General features: G+C 37.0%; 1 protein-coding gene across 20 annotated transcripts in view; it reads right to left on the reverse strand.

Moving 5' to 3' along the window:
• Nucleotides 1-2,635: 2,635 nt before the first annotated feature.
• Nucleotides 2,636-27,814, reverse strand: part of SLC38A9 (solute carrier family 38 member 9) — a 108,397-nt gene continuing 83,218 nt past the window's right edge. For 3 of the 20 annotated variants that reach the window (XM_079916146.1, XM_079916145.1, XM_079916144.1), the window contains 4 exons: nt 20,637-20,750; nt 18,900-19,048; nt 14,865-14,954; nt 8,380-13,660 (listed from right to left, as the gene is read on the reverse strand). In XM_079916146.1, coding sequence (XP_079772272.1) covers nt 13,495-13,660; nt 14,865-14,954; nt 18,900-19,048; nt 20,637-20,750 — 519 coding nt within the window. In that variant the 3' untranslated portion in view covers nt 8,380-13,494. The other 17 variants (XM_079916150.1, XM_079916151.1, XM_079916149.1 and 14 more) reach the window with 14 other exon arrangements.

Below are 27,814 nucleotides of genomic sequence, written 5' to 3' on the forward strand. Positions count from 1 at the left end.
GGACTTCTGACTCATCTTTCAGGATCATTTTGAAGAAAGGTGAATATTAGAAAATCCATCTGAAAAAAAGAAGAGAACACATCAGTCACTGAGGGAAAACCAGGACATAGGGCATAACAAACAATAAATTATCTACTGCCTAAGAAGGTCCTGGAACCAATATAGACAATTATTTTGGTTCTTATTTACAGCCAGAGAGGCCTCTGAAGCTCATTAGAGTCTGGAATTACTTCATACTCTGGGCTGGAAATTTCAAAGGAAAATTTCAAGAAATTCTGAAGGAAACTTCCAAATCCACTAGCTGGTTTGCTCTTCACTAGATGTTAACTGGATTATTTACTTTTAAAAATCAGGCTGAATTTTGCACTGACTGAGCCAAATTTTGCATCTATCTCTGAGCAGCTCTTGCTGTCGTCAGTGTAGCTTCCACGTGTGGACAGGAGAAGAAAATACGGGCCATTGTCCTACCAGATGCAAATTATGGTCCCGATTCAACAAAAAACATCTGTTCTCCACACAGGAAAAAATAAGAACAGACTCTGAAGCCAGACTGATCTTTTGTGACATGGCACCCTGCTCTTGTAGAAATTCACATTGTGGTTTGTGATTAGCAAGCAAAAAGAAAAAAAAGATTCTGAAATTCACATGATTTGTAATTTTTCTCAGTTTTGAGGCCTGTGTTAATGATAAAAACTATTAAATTTTAATTAGAATAAACTGATAGTTTTTTGAAAGAGAAAGAATTTTGAAAGAAGAAATTGTCTGACATAGCTATACATAACAAAGTTGATGCTATATTCCATCATTCTCTCTGGACCTTTGAGAAACCAATACCCAATAAAAAGCAGTATCAATAATATAACTGGGGGCTTCCCTGGTGGTGCAGTTGTTGGGAGTCCGCCTGCCGATGCAGGGGGCACGGGTTCGTGCCCCGGTCCGGGAGGATCCCACACGCCACGGAGCGGCTGGGCCCGTGAGCCATGGCCGCTGAGCCTGTGCGTCCGGAGCCTGTGCTCCGCAGCGGGAGAGGCCACAACAGTGAGAGGCCCGCGTACCGCAAAAAAAAAAAAAAAAAAAAAAAAATATATATATATATATAAAACTGATTTCATAATTTTCTGTAGTCACTGATGATTCTTTCATTGAAGGTATGAATGACTGAGATTAAGTGTTGGTGGACTACATATAGATCACACCCCTCAAATTAATCAAATATATTTGATCCCTACCTACTTGTAATAGAATAATACTATAATATTAATCTTACAGTTCTCAATTCTTTGTATTCCTACCCCTCTCCCATCATTTCAGCAGCAGTGAGGGCTTTTTTTTTTTTTTTTAAGCCTAGAGCTTTAGACAGCTCTGGGATATTTATTTATTAAAAAAATGGTTTTTCGTGGCTGCATTGGGTCTTAGTTGCGGCACATGGGATCTTCGTTGAGGCATGCGGGATCTTCGGTTACGGCAGGCGGGCTCTTCGTTGTGGTGCGTGGGCTTCTCTCTAGTCGTGGCTCGCGGGTTTTCTCTTTTCTAGTTGTGGCGCGCGGGCTCCAGGGCGCATGGGCTCTGTAGTTTGCAGCACACAGGCTCACTCATTGAGGCGTGAGAGCTCAGTAGTTGTGGCGCGTGGGCTCCAGGGCGCATGGGCTCTGTAGTTTGCAGCACACAGGCTCTCTCATTGAGGCGTGAGAGCTCAGTAGTTGTGGCGCGCGGGCTTAGTTGCTCTGAGGCATGTAGGATCTTAGTTCCCCGACCAGGGATTGAACCCTAGTCCCCTTCATTGGAAGGCGGATTCTTGACCACTGGACCACCAGGGAAGTCCCAGGGCTTTTGTTTTGTACTGCTCCTAAGGTAGTGTCTAAACAGCTAAAATGCAGAGAAAGAAACTGATTCAATGCCTGGCTTTAAGTTTTAAAATCTTGGCTTTGATGATCAAGAGCAAATATGAAGGAGTGTGCCCAACTAGAGTACCCTAGTCAGTAATGAGCACTGATTTTTTTTTTCTTTTTCTTAATAGTAGTTGTTAGAAAATGGTTTTTATTATTTTATGACTGTTAGTCATTTGTACTTCCTCTTTTGTGAATTGTCTGTTTTGATGTTCTTCCCATTTTTGAACTAGAATCTTAGATTTCTCCCCCTTATTTACTTTCACATTGATATGCCATATATGTAGCCAATATTTTCTCAGTTTGATATTTCTTTTTAAATGTAGCTTATAATTTTTTGATCTGTAGAGTTTAACAGGGTTTTTTTGGGTTTTTTTTGCGGTACGTGGGCCTCTTACTGCCATGGCCTCCCCTGTTGTGGAGCACAGGCTCTGGACGCGCAGGCTCAGCAGCCATGGCTCACGGGCCTAGCCGCTCCACGGCATGTGGGATCCTCCCGGACCAGGGCACGAACCCATGTCCCCTGCATCGGCAGGCGGACTCTCAACCACTGCGCCACCAGGGAAGCCCCAAGTTTAACAGTTTTATGTAATCAAATCTACACCTTTTTTTCCAGATGATTTCCTCCATGGCTCGTAAACATAAGATAGTTTCTATCCATACACAGCCAAGAGAAGCATTCACTCATACTTTCTTCTATTTTGTTTGTAGTTTGATTTGTTACAACAAATTATTCTACCAGGTATCTTGTTCATTCCATCAACAAGTATTTCCTGAGCATCCATCTGCCGTGTGACAAAGTAACAGGTGTTAAGGATAAAGCAGTAACCAAAACACTTAGAGAGTAACAACTGGCAATTTCCAAACTGTTGAGTAGTGCTGGGGAAATAGGTTTGGCTGCTTTTGGTACAGTATTGAGCCCAGTGAAGTCGGTCAGGGTTGAGAACTACGGGAACCTCTGCGAACCTTAGCTTTTTTTTCCGCAGAGAATCCCCTTGAGTTAACTTGATAAACTAAACAACACAATTCCTGCAGCAGTCTAAATCTGATTAACCATAGAGCATTAATATGCTCCAGGTACTAGACAAAAGGTCATCAGAAACAAAGGAACCAAGAGAACTACTTGAGAAGGACTTAGAGAAACAACAAAATACACCTTCACCAAGATTTCGAATCAGGATTCAGAGCAGCAGGGCTGTCGGAGATGATTTAGACTTGGCCTTTGCATGATACACAATTAAAGAAAACCTTAGAACAACCTGTAAATGTGAAAAAAAGAGAACAAAGTCAACTGTAATTAAAGACAGCCTCCGAGTGTTTCACCAGCATCAGGCTAAGTTTGTCATTCAAACTTAACCTGACGCTGTCTTTTGGGCTCAGTCTGTGACCTGGGAGGTGCTGGGCCCAATGGATAGGATTAGAACTGCTTTGTGAGGGCACTGTTTGCTGCTGGGCCTTGAGCAATGGCCTGACCAGAGGATCCCTTTCTGCCTCTCACTTCTGGCCCCAGGACTGGCTTGTCCCTGCAAGCTGTCCCAGTTGGGCCTCATCTCTCAGTGTTTCAGAGCTGCTGTCTGCTGGACCTGCTATCACATGACATGCTATCTCCTAACACGGTACACCCAGCATTGCCATTGGACATTCAGCCTTAAGAAATTCCTGGAAAACTGATAAGGAAGGGAGGGGGAAACCCTTTGCAACCTGCTGCTGTGATTTAAAAGTTGGTGAGTATGATGGTTAATTTTGTGTCATATTGGCTAGGCTGTGGTATCACATTATTTGGTCAAACATGGCTGGATGTTGCTCTGAAGTTCCTTTTAAGATGAGATAAACACTGAAATCAATAGACTCTGAGTAAAGCAGATCACTCTCCATAATGTGGGTGGGCCTCATCCAATCAGTTGAAGGCCTTAAGAGAAAGACTGACATCCCCTGAGGAAGAGGAAATTCTGCCTGCAGACTGCCTGTAACGTCAGCTCTTTCCTGGGTCTCTAGCCTGCCAGCCTGCCCTGCAGATTTTGGACTTACCAGCCTCTACAATCACGTAAATCAATTCTTTAAGATACCTTCCTATCCATCTATCTATCTATCTATCTATTTATTTATCATCTATCTACCTGTCTCCTATTGGTTCTATTTTTCTGAGAACCCTGACTACTACAGTGAGTAGAGGGCTCAAGTAAGCCTACTTTGAGCTTAGACTGAGGAAAGAGCTGAGGAGTAGGTTATCTCCTTTACTTTTTATTTGTATACATATAACATAATCATGGTTTTGCCAGAAAAGTCAGGACTAACTAGGACTAAATAGTCCTGATTTGCATGATGTAATTAAATGCATCAATATTCTGTGTTTCCATGATTTCCAGATGTTTTATCACCCACACTCACTTGAAAACCATTCACCTGACTGTACAAGATTTCTTTTCCCAACCCACTGCCATGCTTCTCTTCTTAAGCTGTACAGCCCCTCAATAGGAGGAGTCTGGCCAATTCCATGAAGTGTTTTCAGGAATGTAATGATATAATCCCCAGACTGAGCATTTGTACAGTGTATCACAGCTTAATAAGGTGTTTTTACATAGTGTTATATATTCTTCTAAATAATTATATAAATTAGGTAAAAGAGGTATAATTATTCTACCTCCCTCCATTGTGCCAAAGAAGAAACTGAAGGCCAAGAAGTGTGAACGTGTCATAAAGCTAGTCTATTCAGTGAGTCTATGGCCAAGCCAGGATTAGAAATCAGTTCTCCCATGCCCTCACATAGCACTTTTTCTTACCACCCAAACATGTGTCTGACCAGGTAAGCAAACTCTTTGCCAGATTAGAGTGCCAACTCAGCATCCTAAAAAGGAAATTTACTGTCAGTGATTTTTGACAATGAGATGAGAGGAAAGGGAAGCTGGGGCAGTGGGAATCAGGCTTAGCTAGGGCTGAGGATAGCTGGAGAGCTGGAAGTTCAGGGAGTAGCTGGTGAGTCATTTCCATTTTTCTACAAAATGAATTTCTAAAGTGTAACAAGGGACTCAAGGCTTTTATTCCTCCTTTCTGCAACTTGTCAAAATAAGTTTAATTCAAATGGACCCTATTCTGGAAAGCAATTCCTAATTACCAAGTCAAAATTAATCACTAAGTCTTCTGTGTGCTCATTCACATCTTTTATTATAGGACTAATCATATATTAGACAGGCATGTCTCCCTAACTAGACTACGAGTGCCTTAAGGGCAAGGACTGGGTCTTTCTCTGTGCACTCATTCAACTAAGATTGCAGGCACCTCTTCTATTGTAGACAATGTGCTAGAAGCAGTGGGTACAAAGGTGAACTTCCTCCTCTGGATGGTGAAATATACACAGCCAGTAATTACAATACAATGTGATAAATGCTACAATAAAAGCATGTGTGAAGTGGACAGCACAGAAAAGGGGGCACCTAAACTATTTGGGAGGCAGTTAAGGCTGATTTCCAAGCAACCTCCTGAAACATAAACATTTGTCAAGTGTACAAAAGGAAAAGGGCACGTCAGGCTCAGGGCACAGCATGTACAAAAGCAGATGGAATAAGAGAGAATTAGTAGTTTTGTATGAACTGGTGTGAGGTTCGAAAGGTATAAAGATTGTAATAAAAAGCCTTGTTTACCATGCTAAAGCATTTCTATTTTATTCTCTAGGTTGGTCCTTCCCAACCTGCAGACCACAGAATTGTTTCAAAGTTTATAATGCAGACTAAATAAATAGGTCTAAAAGGTGTGTGTGTGTGTGTGTTTGTGTGTGTGTGTGTGTGTGTGTGTGTGTATGCAGGGGGTGGCGGGTGCTTGTTTAAATGTTTGTAGATACTTTAAGAATATATTCAAAGCTATGTATAAGTGGTATAAGAGTTATAGTAGCTTTTGGTCATTATTTTTATAAATCAATAAATACTAAAAACAGAAGTACTACTGTGTGAGGGTCCAAAGGATTTTGTTATATCATCAAAAGCGATCCTTATAGTTAAAGTCATGAGAAGTCAGTGAAAGATATTTTCTTTTTTAAGAAAAAAAAATTTTATTGCTTTTTTTTCATAAAACATGACATTTAAAAACTTTAGAAAATACAGATAAACAAATGAGAAAAGAAACACCCAATAGTCCTAATACCCAGAGATGCCCAATATTCATATTTGTTATATAAACTTCCAATATATACATATATATACACAAATATTTTAAATTCTATACATAATTGTACTCTCTTTACTTATATTTATAAACATCTTTTTGACACTTATTACATATAGGCATCTGCATCATCATTTTAAATAGCTAAAGAGTATTCTATTGATGGGTATTCTATAATTTATCTCCTATTGTTGGACATTTAGGTTGTTTCTAATTTTTCCATTACAAATAGTAAAGAGATAAATATCTCTTTGTGTTTATATATCCACACCTTCCAATTAGGACATACATCTGGAAGTGAGTCAAAGTATATGAGCATTTTGAGGCTTTGATGCATGTTGTCAAATTACCTTCAGAAAGTTTACACCCACTTTTACACCAACCACTTGTGTATGAGTGTTCATTCCCATACCTTTGTCAGTGTATAATAATAATAATAGTTACTATTATTTTAGTATTCGACAAGTAGAAAGCATTTTAAATTACTTTTCTACTGAGGTTGAACTTTTTAAAAAACTGCTTCAAGGGATAATTTACACTTCATAAAATTCAATGTAAGTGTACAATTCAATGATTTTAGTAATTATATAGTTGTGCAACTATTACCACAACCCACTTTTAGAACATTTCTATCACCCTAGAAAATCTCCTCCACATGGCCATATACAGTGAGTCCCTGCTCCCACCCCCAGACACAGGCAACTATTTCGCTTTCTGTTCCTATAAATTTGCCCTTTCTAGACATTTCATATGAATGGGACTGTTAGTCTTTTGCATGTAGCTTCCTTCACTTTCATGTTTTTGAGGTTTATTCGTTAGCACAGATCAGTATTTCGACTCTGAACTTTTTAAATCTTCATGTTAACTTGCAGTTGTTCCTCTGAGAGCTGTCTGTTACAAAGGCCCTTGCCCATTTTTCTATTGGGGCACTGAAGGATTTTACAGAGGAGGGATATAATCAGGTTCATGTTACATTAAGAGAATTCTAGCAGCACTGGGAAGGATAACTCTATATTTGCATTTCCAATTCTAGGACAATCATCAATACGTTACTGCACTGAATTATGCTTTATCTACCTACAATAAAGAACTATAATATAAGCTACAAAGAACTATAAAATTATAAAAGGTATAATTATTTGAATAGTTTCCTCTCCTTAAGGAGTGTCATAAAGTTCTAATTTAGTCTCTAAAAAAAAGAGACAATTATGCAGTTGATTTTACTTTACTGTAGTGAAAATAGGTCCCTTCTGGGACAAAGTGAAGTATGAATAAATAAATGTTACCTTATTCTAATGTTGCTCTTGGTGGCTTGTTTTCTGCATCAAGAGCCCTTAAAATGTTCCTCATCTCTAAGGTTCATTGAATAGGTATTTGACAAACAGTATCTTTGAACTCTATTATTTCTGTAAAGTGAAAAGGAAACCCCCCTGCTGCAAAACCTATTCCCAAGTAAAACCTCTCTAAAAAAGAAAAATGTCCTATTGTGATCCCATATTAACCATTACTGAATTTGTATCCCATGCTATTTTGCTAAATCCAATTAGACTCTTTGAGAAGTAAAGGCTCAGATCTAGTAAAAGTTGCAGTTCTTAAAGGTAGCGGAGGCACTCAAAGCTTGACATATTCGAGTGCTGAAACTTTTCTTCATTACACCTCCTTCAGTCTTCTAAGTCCCGTCCCCAGAGCTGTGTGGATGATCTACCTTAAAGCTAAAAAACGTTAAAGCAAGGGATCCTCACTTGTATGGGGTTCTTCCTAATTTTGTATGTTTTTCCTTAAGAGGGAAGAACAAATTATATACCTTCAGGCCCCACTAAACTTGGACCTGCCCTGTAACCAATGACCTCTATCCCCCATCCCAAAGGTTCTTTGTAAGTTGGTCCTTTACTTCATGGCTTGAGTCTAGATAAATTTCTACAAGCCTTCTTTTAATACAGACATCCTTTTAGAAAGCTTGTCATGCAGATAATAAAGTAACAACATAAATGATTCACTTAGAGTCTCATCACTTCAACAGGTAACCCACATTTATTCTTCTGTGGCCCCTTTCAGTTTTTGTCCACATAACTTTGTGTGATTATAATTAAAGTTGTTTTATCTTGGAAAATGACCAGCTGCCCGAGTTCAGAGGGTGGGCAAGGATGCTGTCAGGGCCACATCCACCTTGTTCACCACTGGATGCTCTGTGCTTAGCACAGAGTCTGGCATCCGGTTAGTACTTAAATATTGGCCGAATTGGCCGAGAGACTAATTCTGAACCTGAATGGCCCATTTTTTTTTTGGGGGGGGGTACTGAACTCCAAGTAGAAACGAAAAACTCTTAAAAAGTAGCAATTATTGTTTTCCATTAAAGTGGAATCCTGCCTCATTAATTGATTGATTAAACAAGTGTATATTAAGTGTCTGTTAAAACCAAACACAGTTGGATTACTTGAGATATCAAGAGAGACCCAAAGGAGGAAAAATCTGCAGAGTGTGCTCTTTCTAATCCCTATCCCAGCCCTGAACTTTATGGCCTGAGATGAATAAGGAGAATGGAGGAATTTTTAATCTTTTAAGAAGACACAGCCTTATTTTATCTTTGCAGAAGAGTTGAGAAAAATATTAAAAAAAATGGCATTGGGGAAAAAAAGGAATTTTACTTAAGGCAGGCAGAAGATTAGAGCTCTCTATTGCCTTAAATGGCTCTGTAAGATTATGACACTAAGCTCTTTGCCAGAAACTGGGCTACACTTATCTGAAGTGCCACATTCATTCTGAAATGCTCTTAGAGGGAGAAGTTACACAGTATTATTGTCCAAAAGGGATGATCATTTTAGGTTTTGGTTAACATACAAAGCATATACCTTTTTCTTTTTTTAGGATCTAGAACATGAGGGAGGGCATGTGAGACATGCATCGGTCACTTGAGTGACCTCATGTGACACATGCAGAGTCACTTGAGAAGTCTGACCCTGCTAAAGATTGTCTCCTTCTACCCTGGGGTCAGTGCTACTAGGCAATGGCATTTCCTGGCAAAGTTCAATTAAACAAAATCCCAGACTCGTTTTTCTTCAAAATAATTTTGATTTAATTTCTTCTTTTATATAAAAAGACAACAAATTACATTTCAGAGAACAGTGTTTAGGTTATGAGGTTCCCGTCAGAGCTGTTTTGCAAAACATGTTTACATAATCTGAAGTGAAGTCGGCAGTCGACTGTGAAACTGGGGCCAGCCAGGCTGCCTTGTGCGCGTTCCATTTTGGACAACAAACTAATATAACATTCTATTGTTTAGGTGTCAGCTAGATTTGGATTTTCTTTTGGACGTTCGAATTGGGATGAGAAAACAAACCACCACCACATCACCATGACCAGATTTTAAAAAGCAACAGGTCAGTGCTTTGTAAAGAAAACAAGCAGCATCAATATTTTCTGCTCTCATCAATGAGCCCAAACATTTGACGTTTTGAATACAGATAAATAAGTCAAATTTTTGGAGAGAAAATCTTATAGAATCTTTCTGTTTGTACTGCCCAATGTGTTACTGATTATTTCCCCTATTGACCAATTGTACTTTGCGGTCCAAGATTCACAGAAGTGAATCTTGCAGTGTTAAAATGCAAAGAGAACAATAAACAGTATACAGAAGCAGTTAAATACTTCTTATAAAACTTATCTTAGAGAAAATTTGCCAAAGTAAAAGCAATTACACTTTAGAAGATCCCACTTGATGGCGAATGTATCAATCACCTAAAATTTTGGACAGTTATTAGGAGAAGGCTGAAAATGTGTCCTTGCAGCTTTACCACTCAGCTTCGTTTACCTGCCCTCCCTGAGGAGCCTGACTGGAAGGGATCTGTTTCTCTTTGTCTGAAAGTGCCTTGCATTATAGTTAACTGTAGGCGTAGTTTACTGGACCACAAGTTCCTTTAGGATATGAGTGATGTCTTATACATATTTGCCTTCTCCAAAGTACCGAACATGGCAGTGCTGGGGCTCAGGACAGGCTGCCCCAAGATATGTCACAGTGGCATAGTGATTATTTTGAATTAAAGTTACTTGAGAAACAGCTGGTGGAAACAAAAGATATAAAAAACACTCTGACTTCCCCCTTCCCCATGAAAGCAAGAAATAAATCTCCCAGGTGAAGGTATCCTCCCTATACCAGGAGGCTACAAAGCGTCCTTATCACCCGAGTTAGGGAACTCAAGGCTTAAAAAGCTATACTATAAACAAATGTTGTTACTTCTTCATCAGTTTGCTCCCTAGCATAACTTAAATCTTCATAAATCTTTCTTTGTCTAAAAATGATATATGAACAACTTGCTTTGGTCACTTCGGGGGTCCCATTTCTATGAGAATTCTACACATGCAAATTAAATTGTTTTGTTTTGCTTCCTTCTCCCGTTAATATGTCTTGGGTCAATTTAATTATTAGACCAGCCAAAAGAACTCAAGAGGGATGGGGGGAAATTTCCCCCTCCCTGATCGTAGTTATTCAATTATTTATGGAAATGAGTAAGTCAAAATACAGATAAAAAAATTCTCCTAATGAACTCCAAGTAGAAACCAAAAACTCTTCTGCTTCTGCATTTAGTGGCTGTATTGTATTTGCAAAATATATTTAGCATAAATGAAGTGAACATTTCCCTCTAATACAGTCCCTTTTTGTGGGTAAATTTATTCTTTATTCCAATACATTTTTGGGGTGTGATGATGAAACTGATTTTGGATGATCACCCGTAGGTGTCAAATGTCAAAGCATATTTCTTTGCCCTTTCTGGCACAGTATTAGTATACCACATATTCATCCAGAGCCTTTCCAAGGAAGAGCTCTCTAAACAAGCTATTTTAAATTTTATAACGTCCTCAGTTATGTGTTAAATAAGCTAAATTCAAAGAAACTATAAGATTAACCACATCGGAGCAAAAAGTGAAAGAAATTTAATCAGAAAATTCAAAGAGATGACAGCAAAGAAAGTCTAAAATTAATTGTAATATGATCAGAATGAGATCTCATCTCATCATTCTAATTTGTGAGCCAGGACACACGTACACAAAGAGTTTTCCGACCAAGCTAATTAATAGGCCAAAGGAGCTGGTTTTGTGAAGAAAAACCTAAGGAGGCAAAGTCATTCAGTATAAGTCTAACATAGGATTTTGGAAATTCTAAATCAGCAAGTCTCTTAAAGAAAACAAAAAGCAAATATCGGGCTTCCCTGGTGGTGCAGTGGTTGGGAGTCCACCTGCCAATGCAGGGGACACGGGTTCGTGCCCCGGTCCGGGAGGATCCCACATGCCGCGGAGCGGCTAGGCCCGTGAGCCATGGCCGCTGAGCCTGCGCTCCGCAATGGGAGAGGCCACAACAGTGAGAGGCCCGCATAACGCAAAAAAAAGAAGCAAATATCACGTTGCTTTTCAGTTTAATCAATAATGCATTCATTTTCATATTCACTTTGATTATTAAATGCACAAAAATATATCAAATCACTTTTCTGTGTGTTAAAACATTCAAGTATATCATTGAAAAAAGGCAATGCAACTTTGTCTCTGAAGTTTTTAAAGACAAGGGAGGCAACTAGAGATAAACAAGGATTAAGCCTGGAAGATCTCTCAAGGTCTGGCTTTTGATTCCTACGTCTCTAACTGAACAAAACCCTCAAGTCATAAAAGCACAGAGATACATTTTCTCCACGCCTTATATTCCTGTTCTAAGAGAGGTTAGCACCGGGATCCAGACACATAACGCAGCATTTTCTAATTACCTAATTTCTACCAGCAGTTTCTGCTAACAACAACAACAAACAACTTCAGAGAGACTGTCTCCCTCAATAAACGTAACTAAGTTCAAGTGCATATTAAGGTTTGTAGAGATGAAATGACATAACTTTAAGATTGACTTTAAAATGTTTCAGTGGAAAAGAAAAAAAGGGGGATAGGTGAGCAATGTGGCAAAGTCTTATAATTACTAAATGTAGGGGTGGGTATGGGGGGATTTATCATATTATTTTTTTCTACTTTTGTGCATGCTTGAGAATTTTCATAATGAGACTTTTTAAAAAAGAGCTTTAGGCAATATAGTTCATCAGTATAGGTATGGGTCTATGGACTAGATAGAAAGCTCTGCTAAAAAGAAGAATGGCTGGTCTTGAATCTGGGGCTCTTTACCAGGTTTAAAAAACCATTTCACCTGTCTTTCTCAAAGGAAGGAAAATCACACAAATCTACACATTATCTTGGGATGTGTATTAACACAATACACTGTTTAATGTTACCATAAAATTAGAGAAATCTAACTTTTCCAGCTGAACATGGAGGCTATATTACATGAAAGACATGGATTTAGATTTTGGTTTAGCTTTTAGTTTGAAAGAAAAAGAAGAGAGTGTTAATCAAAGAATTCAGATTCCCTAATCCTTTTCTCAGATCCAAATAGTTTTTCTTTTGGGGATTTAACCGCTACCCTGACAGTTACAGAAGTTAAGTTGAGGGGGTCTCCTTCTGGAGGTCATACTTTGAATAGAAGTAATCCTTTCCTGTGTTGAAGAAATCACTTTCACCCTCAGCAGAGAATACACTTTTAAGGAGGCCTCACTCTTTCTGGCCCCTCTCTATTCCCTTAACGCCTCATATATCCCTCTCTTCCATGCTTCCTATATTCTTCCCCACTGGTCCTGTCATCACATCCTATGCAATCCTCAGAGGTCCAAAAAGCCAAAGAGCCCCCTGGGTCTATGAGGACAATACTTGTTCCTATGCAAAATGTGGCTTGGGGAACTGGAACTGGATTAGAAACAAAAGAGGAGTCAGATAGCAACAAATTCTCTCCTAGTTCCTTTATTTTACATAAGTTTCATGACCATGGGGCCTGTTCTGACATTGCTTTTTTTTTTTTTTCCTTCTTTCTTTTTTAAAACAGAGATTAAGGGCTCACGTAAGAATTCACTCTACTAACACTGATGTCATGGACACTTCTTTTTTAGAATGAGGTATTTGGTTTACTGTCTAAAACAGTAAAGGTTTGGGCAAACTGCAGAAATGATATAGCAAGTAATAAAATAAAAGTGAATAACTGAAACATAAAACAGAAATGGGATCTGGCAACATAGTTGCTCTGACACTCTGAGAATCATTATTGTAGCCAGAATAAACACACCCACCCTACATCTCTAAAAGCAAAACCCAGCATGATTTTTCCTAGGGGCATACATTTCTACTCAGAAAAGACAGTGAGAATGAAGAGATGAGTGAATATGAAAATGGTAAAGAGATTAAGACCACTCTTACTGCCCTTTTCCCCATTCTAACACGAATTACTTATTAATGGACCACTATTTCCCTTGGTTTCAAATTACCTTAGGAAAACATTAATAATTACAGCAACAACAGCATTTACAAGTGAGTTTATGTGGAACTGTTGTCAGAGTTCAAAACACCATGAAAGATCTGGAGAAGACAGTTGACTATTTCACATAAAAAACTGAACAATTAGGTTAGCCAGGCCCAAAATAATGATGAAAATGTGAGAGATTAACTTAGGCCATGTTAGACGCTCTTCTTGGTAGAGGGAAATTATATAGATGAGAGATGGATATATGAATACAAAGGCCAGGCCACATGCTGCTCCTGAATATCTGCAAAATAAAAGCTTTTGGGTTAATATTCATCCTGCGTTTTTCTGATTTACAATTATGGTAAATATAGTACAATTTAAATCCTCCTCAGTTTGATATTACAATAAAATTGTTTTTGATTCATTTGTTGACATAAAGCATTTGAGTTTAAAACTTATTTTACTTGCTAAGTTAATATAAAATATTATTTCCTGTTCATCTTTATAGCATCTGCTTGACAAAGAGTTTTTTATTCATCTCTCAAATCTCCCTAGTTCCTCTGTATCTCAGTGATTATGGCTACTTCCTCAGAAACATCTGGAGATAGGCTTCATACCTTTGATCTTTTATAAACTAATTATAAATTCTGAGTTGTTGAAGGACTGCTAGCATCTGCTTAAGACTGAGAGTGCCTCCTTGGCATTCAGCATAATTATCAAAGATAGTAACAAAAATACCTAAACACATGACAGAGGAACCTATACTTTCTTCTCTCCTTCCCTATACTTAGTTTTCTTGAAAACAGGTTAATGGGAACTTGTAAATCCATTATATTCAATAAGCATCAGGCTAAAAGTCTCCCCTTTTGTTTCTTGCTACTTTCTTAGGTAAGGGTCTTCTAAAAAGTGACTCAGTCCTGCTTTCTACAGGTCAAGGAAATCAGATCATTCGAAATTTCAGTTTTCCGTGAGAATCTGAGGTCACAAATATATTCCCAATCTACTCAACCTATCACAATGTATTTGGAGAAAGGATATTAAGGAAAGAGCCATCTGGGATCTGAACTCTTACTTTATGACTACAATCGACACTGAAATATGTTCTTGAGTAGAAATGGATTAAGAAAGTTAGGACATAGCCTTGACATATTAGGGACATTTGAGGTACCCCAAGAAGTTATATATTATATATTAAAAACAACTTTATTTTGGATAAAGAAAAAGGAATACAGTAGAAAATTATGAGAAAAACAAAAAAGAGAAGGGGAAAGGTACATAAGGCTAAGGGATAATGGGGCTTCTAGAGTCAGGAATAAGCAGAAATGGAAGATAATGAGCACCTTAACTGATACCAGGGAACTACATTTGAATGTTACCAGTTTTAAATACTCACAGGAATTTTATACAATTATATCAAAACAACAACTACAACAACAACAACAACAGGAAAAGCATAAAAATAAAGACCAATATATGAAGGGGCAAAGTTCCCTTACAGGCAGTACCTTATGATTCCTCCTATGTTTGGGTAGAAACAGGCCATGAGCACGCCAGCTCCCACAATAACTAGATTAAGAATCAACACGTGGAAAATGCTAAAAGTTGAGAAGAGAGTTTGGAGGAAGAAAAAATATAAAAACAGGAAAATTATAACAATTAATATGAGAATAAAATTCATTATTATCATCCTTAAAATGAGAATGTCTTAAACTTGACAATAAAATCACAGCATAAATAGAAGGCAACAATAGTACTCAATACTGGTGATGGGACAGTGATACTGGCCCTTTTGTGCAATTATATAAATAGGTTAAATTTTGTAGGAGCAAACTGGTAGTGTGTATCAAGGTTCACATTCTTTGACACATAATTCCATTTGGGTGGAAAATCATAAGAAAATAATTGAAAAAGCTATTAACATAAAGATATTTGTGAAAAGACAGAAGCATCCTAGATATATGGCAGGGTAACAATTTACTTGATGGAATATATTAAAAAACATTAAAAATAAGTAATCACTGTTACCTAGATGGTAAAAATCCATCTAGGCAACTTGAGGAAAAGTTAGTTAGATTTTTACTACACAAGAAAATCTGAAAACACTTGAAAAAATATCAGAAGGAAATACACTGAAAAGGGTGTAGTGACTGTGTTATAATTTGGGATTTGGGGTAATCTTTGTTTCTATATTTAACAAATTTTGTATGTTTTACAATATTTCTTTGTAAAGTGTTTACTTTTATAATTAGAAAAATAAATTTTATTAAGGGGTAAGACAAAATGGGCAGGTTTTTATTTTTCAGATTTAGTCATTTAAAGCTATTCAGTATTTACCATGAATAGAATATCTGCTAAATAACTTGAACTAGATGTTAACAATTCAAGGTTTGGGAATCAATTCTGGACACAAATAAACATAATGTAGATGGAATATGATGCTCAAGAAATAACTCCATTTCCCCCAAAAATGATCCTTAAAAGCCAAATTTACACATCAAAGCAACATTTTGAGCCCAAGTTATCAGAGGTTAATTAATCCTAGGTAAAGATTACAGAAAGAATTAAAAATAAGGAAAAGTATTTACACAAATAAGTGGTTAGTCATCCATCTTGATGAATTACAAAGATATTCAGGCTTCCAGATCTTACTATTTATCCAGAAACTCCAACCTTAAAATTGCTTCAGAGCTTTGAGAGAGACATTGGTTGGGCCTTTGTTATTTCTATATTGTAAAAGGAATCAACTTTGTGTATTTTCCAAAGTAGTGGTTCTCAAAGTGTAACCACGAACCCCAGGGAAGTTCCCAATTCCCTTTCAGAAAGCCCTGAGGTAAAAATTATTTTCCAATCAGACAAAACATTACTCGCTTTGCAAAAGCATTGGTGGGTAAACTGCTGCCCTCTTAGCATGGATAGAGGCAGCTTCACTTGTCTGTATTCTATACTGTATTCTTTACTGCCAAACACTCTCAAAAAAAAAAAAAAGTTTTATTAAAAATTGTCCTTGATAAAGGAGTAAAAATCATGTTTTATTAAATCTCATACTTTGAACATACATCTTTTTAATATTCTGTATGATCAAATAGCAAGTATATAATGAAGCACATCTGCTGCATACTGAAGTAAAAAGGCTGTCTTGAGGGAAAGTACTTGTGCAACTGAGCTGGGGGACAACCCTGCCGTTTTATCCAAAGACTGCTATTTTTACTTGAAAGGCAGATAAACTATGGTTCTTCAGACTTGGGTATTTGACAGACATTTTCTTGAAAATGAATGATATGATCTTATCATTTCAAGGAAAGCAACTGGTAGTTTGTGTTGCCAATGATAACATTTGAGCTTTCGAGCAAAAACTAGAATTTTGGAGAGCTTGTATTTGCCACCATGAGAGCTCGACAGTTTTCCAATAAATATCTAAAGACTTTTGATATTAATGAATGTGGGTTTTGAAGTGTGCATAATGAAGTGTGTCAACATTTGGAAGGTCTACAGAACTCACTGAACCAATATTTTCCAAAGGATTAACCCTGATGTTATAAAATCATGCATGGGTAAAAGATCCAAAGTGTAAGATAGACCAATGGATTTTAATGTAACTGAGTTTCAGATTCAACTAACTTTTAAAAAACTACCACTTGTCAAGGTTTGGCATAGTATCAAAGAAGAATATCCATAATGATCTGAAAAGGCTATTAAAAGTACTCCTTGTTCCAACTGGGAGGGTGTATTTTCTTCATATATTTAAACAAAAATTACACATTACAACAGAACGAATGCAGAAGAAGCTAGGAGAATCCAATGATCTACTAGCAAATCAGACATTAAATCAGTTTTTTTTTTTTTTTTTTTTTTTGCAGTACGTGGGCCTCTCACTGTTGTGGCCTCTCCCGTTGTGGAGCACAGGCTCCGGATGCGCAGGCTCAGCGGCCATGGCTCACGGGCCCAGCCGCTCCGCCGCATGTGGGATCTTCCCAGACCGGGGCACGAACCTGTGTCCCCTGCATTGGCAGGCGGACTCTCAACCACTGCGCCACCAGGGAAGCCCCCATTAAATCAGTTTTAATGTCATTAATCAGTTTTGAAAGGTAAAAGGAAAGTTTTTTTTGGAAATCGTTATTTTTCAAAAATGTTATTTATGTTAACAAGTAATGGTTTTATTATTGCTTTTTAAGTAAATTAATAAACATTTAAAAAATTCTGTTCTAATTTTTCATATGTTAAATATTGATGGATATAACCCACATAAGCTAAAGTTCCTGGGGGTCCTCAAATAAACCTTAAAAGTGTAAAGGGGTCCTGAAATCAAAAAGTATGCTCCAAAGTATGCAGTCTGTAGAGTACTTGTAACTGTAGGATAAATGATAATGTCTTCTTGGTGGCAGGGGAAGAAATGTAATGTGAACACAAAAGGGAATTCCAGACTTTTTACAAGAAGAAAAAACATTCTAACAGCCAACATTATGCAAAATAAGGGCAGAAAACAGGAATAAGGCATTTACCTAGAATTTTTTTCATCTATTACTTCTCCGTATTTATTTTATTTTGGTGAATGTAAATAGAGCAGGGTGTATAAACACAATAGGAATAATATTTACTGAAATCCAATAGGAGAACTGTAGCTGCTGCTATTGTCAATGCTAGAAGCCTGGTAACTCTCGATTTCTGCTTTTAAAAGCTTTTTTGTTTTTAAACCTACACATTTATAACTAATTATTTATTAAATGAGGGGAAAGACTGCATTAGTTCACTTCAAATAAACTGGTTAAGACCACTTGTTTAGCTGGTTACCGTAAATGTAATTTTTTTCAAATTTTATCCAAAAGTTTTCTTCATTTAAGATCATTTATTCCCAATAAAATAGGTCAGGACTAGGTACTTTTTACTAGAATGAATCTATAATAAAACTTAATTAAGAGTAGGAGTTAACCAGGGGTCCACAAGGAAGTTTCAGGGAAACCTGAAGCAGTATATGGAAACTTCTCTTGGATGAGGGTGACTAGCTTTGAACAGATTTTCAAAAGGACTCACAACTCCTCCATTACCAATAAGAGATTAAAAATTACGGCAATAGTTACAGAAGCAAATAAGAATTTAAACTTGTTATGTATCTCACCTTCAAACCTAAACAATGATCATTTATGTAAAAATGCATGAATGTTAAATATACAAGTAAATATCAATAACCAATAATTAAAAGAGTTGCTTCTTATTAGCCATACAGGTCCTACATACTATTAACTTCTTGGCAAAGAGTAGATTAATAGTGACTAAATCATAAGATAAATATAACTGGTATCAGAGCTAACATAAATTCACTGGAAGGAATTAACTTTAAATCATTCTGGACAAGGGAGAGGCTTCTATTTTTAAAGCTCTTCTGGGACAAGAACACCAATGATCTATCCTTGGTGTTAGGCAAGTTTTTCATTGTTCATTAGGCAAATTTTTATAGCAAAAGGATCAGTCACATTTTAAACTGACCTGTTTGCACAGTCATTTGTTGCTTGGCACATCTTGCTGGTCAAGAGAAGAGCCCTTACCTAGGATAAACGTCACCGAAGATATGGCCCAACAGCTGGACACGAGCCAAGTAGCCTAGGAGTGGATATACAGTCATCATCTGGAACAGCAGGAATATCCTTGCAATGAAGGACAGGATGTCACTGCTAGGGAAGTTGTCTAAAAAATTCTAATCCAAGAAAGATAATAATGTTACAAATCAAATTCAGTATATACAAATTTATAAAATGGAATTTTTTCGCTTCGTTTGAACATGGGTGCCACTCAAATTGTGGTTTGTGGATGGGCGTCCATCCACAAACTGTTTGTTAACTATGATTCTTCAATGAGCTAAGTACAGAAATTGAAAGTTAAGTGTTTGGAAACTTAAAGACATTTGACATTAGAATAAAAATGTGGCATTTTACGAAAGTATCAGTCTGCAAATGATTTGATATTGAAACAACAACAACAAAGAAGACCTTGTCCACCACTGACAGTCTGAGAAGTACTGCTCTATAAGGTTCAAGCATAAATTTGTTTGAATAAATTTAAATAGCTAATTCAATGCTACTTCATCCTTAATAGTTCTCTTGCTTTTCCTCCTCTGAAACACTGTTACACTTTCAAAGTAAGATTACAGAATAAGGTGAGAGTGTATGTATCACCTACTATCATTATTATGTACAGTCTATCAATAAATAGAAAAGAATTTATTTCTCCTTCCTTTCATGATTCTTTTCTCCATTTTCGTTAGGCATCTAAGAAAAAAAAAGCTAATCACTCAGATTTTTTTTTCCTTGCAAATACAAATACCACAGATATTCTTATTCCCAAGGGAGTGGGCTTTATATGGGATTGTTCACATCAGGGGAATTTTCAGCAAACATTTGGCTGCCAAAGAACTTCTGGAATCAAGGAAATCAAGAGAACATTTCAAGCTATCATAACAGCAATAACTCAAACCTATTTATCTTATAAAGATGAGAACATTATTACCAATATTATGCTGAAAAAACCTTTATAATTCATCTGTAATAAATCATATTATATACTCCACTACACTATTAGAGGAATTTCTTCTGCCTAGAAAGAAAATCACCTGTGCATGCTATTTCTTGTGAGAAATTCTTCAGTTACATAAAACTAGAGATTATACTATTCCCAGGTTTATGACAGGCCAAAGCAAAGAAAATATTATTTATGGCAACCTTTTAGTAAAAGAATGTTTCCTTTATTCTTTCTGTCTCTCCCTCTGTCTTTTTAACAGTCAAATAGTCTTTCTTTGCTTTGATACTTGACACATAGTACCAAAATGGGTGTCAGACCTATTATTACGGACTGATGAACTAAGACACCAGTTTATTCAAGACATTTCCAGATCTGGACTTTGGAAAATAAGGGAATTGAATATAGTCTCTGTGGAGGGTTTATAAATTCAAGACTACTACTAGTACAGTTCTCCACACACCCAAAAATACTATGCATATAATAGGAATCATTTACTTGAGTACCATAAGGCGCCAGCATGCAGTAGGACTTCTCAGAGAGTCCATCTAAAAATCTATGGAGTATCTATTATAATATTTAATGGAAGAGGAAACCGAAGCTCACAAGGGAGGGGTAAGGTGCTTAAATTCCCACATGCACGGTAAATAGTAGAGATTGTATTCAAACTCAGGCCTGTCTGGTATTATATTTTGCTACTGTATCACACTGCTTGCTCTGCAGGTATGAAGGTGTAAACAATCACACAGAGAGGGTACACAGTGCCTTACCTGCTCTATACAATCTTTGGATAATGGTGGTGAAGGAAATGAAGCAAAAACCAGGACTCCAATATAGAAATAAGTTAATGTCACCAGTATATAAGCAATGGACAAGTCCCTCACCTGTAAAGAAAGAAAAAAATTTCCACAATGTTGAATAAATTTTTAGTAAGTAAGTATGCCTGAATAGGCTAAATAATAAGACTGACAAATAAATATAAGATTTATCTTTTTGCTCTGTGTGCCTGTGTATACCTCCTGGGTATCCAGTTTGCTCAGAGAAAGTAGTTAAAACAAGATCCACATACTTTACAATTAGTCTGACAACTTTTTAAAAGCTATTCTGGAGTATGTAGACTAAGCTACCTGTTGGCAGACTTAGAAAGTTAACATAAATGGTGATTTAACATGATTGAAATTCTGACTTAATTTCAAAATGTAGTTCATTTACCAAAATATAAAATATTTAACTAAAATAATAAAGCTAAGGGACAACAAGAAATCAAGAATAGGTTACTTTCTGTATGATTTATGGAATTAAAAATTTTTTTTTCTTCTAGTGAATTAACTTGTTAATTCATCAAAGCATGCCTAGACCAAAAGAGACTGGTATATATTAAAATATATTTAATAAAGGAAAGCTAACGCAGACAATAAGCAGGTATTAAAGACAAGCTTAATAAACCTAAACAGTAAACAAAAGGAAATCAAAAGGCAGCTGTTCAAACAGCTGCACAATCTTATGATTGGAACCAGTAAACAAATGGAGAACATTAAATAAATTGGATTGCTTTCTTCCACTGCTGCTCCCACCCTCCCAACCATCCCCATGCAAAGTAAAAAGCTCCAAGATATTTAATGAAGCCAGCTGTCAGATCCAAACAGAACAGATCCCACAGCTTATAAATCTGGTCTCCATCACCACTAAAGTTATGGCCAAATAATTCAGCACAACTAAATTATGGCTATAAGCCTATTCAGTTTTCATTTTAAACACACATTACTTTGAAAGCTAAGAAAACAGGTAAGAAAAAAAATTATATATAATTTTGCTTTAGTTTGATTCCACAGTAAGAAAACTGGACATTTGGTATTAGAGAACATTTCTGATTTTTGGGAAAACGTTCCTCCTTAAATGGGCTAAAGCAATAGTACAGAGTTATAAACTTAAATGTTGATAAATTCACTTAAAAAGCAAGTAACAAAATATGAGAAATCCAAAGTTAGGTCTAAGTTGACAATCAGCTTGAAAACAAAACAGGGATTTCAAACCCTAAATTAGACAGTGGATAGGCTATGGAACTACAGGAACCTGGATTATGGAGATTGCTTCCAGCCTTTTCAGAGTTTCTAATTGTGAAGGAGAGGCTGACCAAACCTCCAGGGAAGTTCCAAAGTCTTTCCTCTAGTTCTTGAAGCTCTAGGGCCCATCTCAGGCTAGACTTCAGTCACCCCTTGGGTTGCCTGATGGTCTTGTGTAGTATTAACAGAAATGAACCAGGCAACTCTTATTTTCATATCAAAGGGTAGTAGTCTCCCATTATGACACTTGAAAGTCATTCTACCCTCAACCTACTCAATGTCACTCAAGAACAAAGAAGTTTTGCAGAACGCAAAACCTTGGAAGGCCAAGAAGGCTGCGTCAGAGAGAGCTATATATAAAAAAGGACAGCTACCATTTCATGGAGTCTTTAGCCAGTATACCACATGATCAACACATTATTTTGGGCAGGTTTCCTGCAAAGATGTGTATCTTAGCAAACTTTGGGGAAAATCTGATGAAGATAAAAAGGCAAAGATGCAAGGCCTTCCTGATAAGATAGTTTCCCCCTTCTGCTTCCCTGTTCTTATAGTACTGTACACATATCTGAAATGTAGCATCTACTACCCTATATTGTAACTGTCATGAATTTTTATTATAAAAGAATCTATATATATGATATGAGGATATCAACTGGAAAGAAAATGTCCTTTGACACCCAAAAAGTAGTCAAGGTTAATAGTTCTTCTATCATGTTGGTATTTTAATTTTTCCGTATCTAAGTTGGTCCACACTACTAGACTATAAGACCCCTGAGGACAAGGACTGTGTCTTCTTCATCTTTGTATCCCCAATCCCCAGGACAATACCTGGCACATAGTAGGAACTCAGTAAATGTAGGTAAAAATAATCATGCTGTCTACAATTATTAAGTGCTTCTAGGTACTAGGCTCTGTGCAAAGCACAGTACATATATTATCTCACTTAATGTAGGTACAATCCTTTTCTTCATTTTATAGATAAGTAAACTAGTGCAGCTAGGTTATTTTCTCTCTGTTTTTTTTTTTTTTGGTGGCGTTGGGTGTTCATTGCTGCACGCGGGCTTTCTCTAGTTGAGGTGAGCAGGGGCCACTCTTCACTGCGGTGCGTGGGCTTCTCACTGCGGTGGCTTCTCTTGTTGTGGAGCACGGGCACCAGTAGTTGTGGCGCACACGTGGGATCCTCCTGGACCAGGGCTCGAACCCGTGTCCCCTGCATTGGCAGGCGGATTCTTAACCAGTGCGCCACCAAGGAAGCCCCTACAACATTTTTCATGGTTACACAGTGAACAGTTGGTGAAGTCAATATTCAAACCAAAGACTTTCTGGCTCCAAATTGCATGCCCTTAGCTACTACAATGGAGAGCTAACCAGTTTCTAATACATTTGTGTCATAGTTAATAAACAATACTAAAGAAAATGGTGAAAGAGAGGTAACAAGTTTTGAGTAACAAACGATACAATAAAGCACACATATAGATGCAAGAGAAATAACTATAATCAGAAAAGTTCTATTTCACAGTAGCATAAATGTACATTCAGTAGAACTAGGTCAAGAGTTACATATCTGGGGACTTCCCTGGTGGCGCAGTGGTTAAGAATCCGCCTGCCAATGCAGGGGACATGGGTTCGAGCCCTGGTCTGGGAAGGTCCCACATGCCACAGAGCAACTAAGCCCGTGCGCCACAACTATTGAGCCTGCGCTCCAGAGCCGGTGCTCCGCAACGAGAGAAGCCACCACAATGAGAAGCCTGTGCACTGCAACGAAGAGTATCTCCTGCTCACCACAACTAGAGAAAGCCCACACATAGCAACGAAGACCAACGCAGCCAAAAATAAACAAATAAATAAATTTATATATTAAAAAAGAGGTACATATCCGTTTTCATCTGAAAATACTTTAATGAACAGAAATGATATTTTAATATAAAAAGCAGCTGAGGTTTAGCACAATCCTGGGAAACATGCCACCTATGAAGAGCATGCACACATGTGGGCTTTGCTATTCTCTGGCTTGAACACAAGCCATCACTATTCTAGGCCTGGAGATACGGCCTCTTAAAAGCCTGTTTGATGGAAAATGGTAGAAAAAAACCATCTTTTAGAAAATGAGGCTCAAAGTAAAAAAATATTCAAAAAACAGGCACAAGTGACCATATGAACTGGTAATGTGTCAAGAATCCTACACATTAATAAGGTAACTTATTCTGCCTTGCAAATAAGCAGTGGCTAGCAGGGCTGGCACTAGAGAACTAATGACAGGAAGAATGACAACTGGGACACAAGTGGATCTGGGAGCACATTCTGTTTCTCAAATACGTTTTATAATCTATCTGTTCCACGTACTGTTCATAGTGAAAATACTATCCAGTGGAGCATTTACTAAGAAAATGACAGACCTACCGCAAACATTTACATAAAAACTTCTGCTGATGTATATAGTTGAGTAAACGACACAGATTCATAAGAAGCAAGAAGTGAATAATAAATTAAGATATAAGGCATCTCAAATAGTTTTTAAAGAAGTAAGCAGGGCATAAAACTAAACAAAGATAGGCAAAACAAAACAAAAAAGCACAATATAGGTTCTGATTCAAACATGATGAGGAAATTCAAACAAGATGAGGAAATACCATATCCAGGATGGTTATAAAGAATACATATTCTGATGATAAGAAATGAGTTGGATGATCTTCAACTCTACAGCTTTTTTTTTGGTAAGGTATGCCTTACTAAAAATAGAAATTATATCTCATTTAGTTATACATATAAAAAATTACGTTTGGTGAAAGAAAACCCATGAAATTAAGTCAAATTTGGAAAACCTGGAAGATCTGAGCACTACACCTGTGTAGGAGCCTCACTGTTCTCCTTCACAAATGTCTTTAGATCCATGTCCAACTATAGCTTATATAGAAGAGAATGAGGCCTTTTTATTCTTATATCTTTTCTATTTTCAAGCTTTTTTTTTTTTTTTACTGATCTGTGAGTGACTAACTCAACATCAACATTAAGAATTCAGAGTTCCTGACAAGCTTCATATTTTCTGACTTAAATCTCAAGAAAATATTGTATCATGATATTAACAAAACATCTGTGAGTCAAATTACTTACTGACACCTGATTAAAAGTACAATCATTAAATAAATCAAATGACAAAGTTTTTCTCAGAATATAGTACCATTTAGTTTAGCTTAATTTATGCAATATATAAGTATAGTCAAAAGGAGAGTGTTCTATATTTACAAGTATTTAAACTGCTTAGAATTTTGCTGGCACACAGTGCTTCATAAATATTAGCTTTATCATTAGTAATTATTAATATTTTAAGAAGTTAACATGAAGCATAACTGATTTTTTGAACGCTGGGCCGCATTTCACATACTAGTTTCAATCAATTAAGACAGTAAGAAGACATCACCCATTTCAACTTTTATTTTTAAGCCTTTAAAAAGATATCTTCCACAAGGGACAAAAGTTGAGTTACACTTCATTAGCTGAACCTCACATACTAGTTCTACAAAATGCTAGTCCCCAAACTCAGTAGAAACAAGAACTCATTTTATGGTATTTACATATGGAATATGGATTTCAAGGCCCATTTGAGTGTTTTTGTATGAAAGGCAGGCAGGACTCTTCCTATGTCTTTCGGGGACTATGAACAGAACATTCACCTCTCTACCCAGTCCGGAGCTTCTCACACTGAGGAATGCACACCTTCAGGTAAACTGGTGTAAATTTCCAGCAAAGCTCTTCCTCTTAAGAATTTTCAGGAGCAAAAAAGCTAAGTACAGACAGTCCTCTCTTTTCATGGTAGTATGAGACTGTGAAAGCGCCTGGACACCTTTCTGAGGAAGATACCTTCGCAGCTGCAGCACAGTTGGGGTCGGTCTGCTCCTGCCTCACCACTGTTTGCTCTCACCCAGGAACAGGTCAGTCAGGAAGTTGTGCTGCAGCAAAGGCTTGCAGATACTGGGAAGACCCCTTTAACACCTCACCAAGGGAGAATCACTCCATCCAGCCACAGCATAACATCTCTGGAGAAGGGGTGTGCTGACTCGATCAGAGGCACAAAGGAAAAATATCTAAAAACGAAAGGACCAGTTCAGAGGCCAACTAAGACTCTGGGAGTCACTACAAGAAAAACTCTTTGAGATGAAGGTTCTAAGACTCTAAGATTTTTCAAAGTTGGTTCCAGATGAAGATCTGTAAGTGATTCATTGACTTGTACAGTCTTTCAGAGACTGTTAAGCAGATTACTTCCACCAGTATTGAGCAGTTGAAGTCACCAGTGCAGCTGCTTATATCAACTATTTCAATAGATTAATGGTTGTTAAAAAAATGACCATGCAGTGCGATCATAATAATCAATGGGAAAAATTATGATTGTTCCGTGATGCTTCCTCTTTCTCATGGTATAATTGTAAGAGCAAACTTCCATTCTATGCTTTGGTGAACTGTCATATTCCTTTCTTCTAAGTTTTCATCAGCTTCCAACATTTCATTTTTTGTGCTTTCAATGTTGTGAAGTATCGCTAAGAATTCTTTCAATGTGAAGTTTTTTGATAGTGTCATTTCCTCTGCAACATCTTCAGCCTTTTCATCACAACCACCTTCTTCATTCATGTTGATAAGTTCACCTTGCCTAAGTTCCTCTGGCTGCATACCTAGAGTCTCTCGAACGGCAGCAATGTCAACATTTCCACAGTCAAATATGTTTGATTCAAATTTCATTTCCACCATTATGACTTTTTGTTTCATTTTTGCACTTTTGTGTTTGTTTGCCAATTTCCTTTTGATTTGCCATTTTTGTAAAATATAATGTGGGTTTACCACCTGGTGACAAGGAGGCAACTGAACTATCTGCTTTGTCATCTGGATGTAACGTGAATAATAGATGGGCAGTGACCAACCTCTGACAGATTTTGAAAGAAGTGGTGTGACTGGTAACTAATCATGTTGTGCATCTGTAATTTATGGAGTGAATTATGAACTGAAGGGCTAGTAGTTACTACTTTATGCAAGTACTCATAATTCAAATCCTGTGGCAACCTAAATTTGAACCATGTGGTTAGGGGGTACTGACATAATTTAACTAAGCCATAGTAACTGAAATTCATGCATATGGGAGCTGTGCAAACTGAAGTCTGCCTGTAATTTAACTCATTATTTTCAGACTGTTTTCTAGTAAGACAAACTAATTATGAGCACAATAAAAATATGCATGAGTGTTTAAGATAAAACATGAGAGTTCACTGAAATTGTGTTCTTCACCCCCAGATACCCAGCGTATACAAGGTGTTGTTCTCTGTCATTAAGGGGACTTTGGTGGTAAAGTTTGAGAAACACAGCCTTATGGATAGAATGACCCAATATACATGAGAATCCAACTTCACAAAATGTGTTTCTGTGGTACTTGGTCTAAGCTGGCATAGTTGATAAGGATAGATACGTGACTTGGCTGACACCAAGGTATACACTGTTAATGACATACACTATTTCCTGTAAAGATAAAATAGATTTTTCCCACATATCTCTAAACTTGCTAAACGTGTGGTAGGCAGCTTAGTTCAAGTCAGGAAATTTGTGAAGGAGAGGAATTTAAGAGTAAAGGCCATAAAGTTTATCCTCAATTTTCCCTCTACACCCCAAAGTCCCAAATGATTATTTAGGATAAGTAACATTTTCTTCCTATTCCCTCAAAAGGTTTAAAACTGTTTATGATAAAAATACAGTAAGACTAAACATTTCCAAAATAAAAACCCTATCTAAAGTGTGAGGGATACAGGGAAAGATAAAAACTCTAAAAATACATTTGCCTAAGAAAAGTTATAGAAACAGATAAAAGAACTTAATACTTTAAGTTTTCCAAAAGTCAAAGCAAAAAT

This window comes from Stenella coeruleoalba (genome assembly GCF_951394435.1).
Source record: "Stenella coeruleoalba genome assembly, chromosome: 3".
Lineage (NCBI taxonomy): Eukaryota > Metazoa > Chordata > Mammalia > Artiodactyla > Delphinidae > Stenella > Stenella coeruleoalba.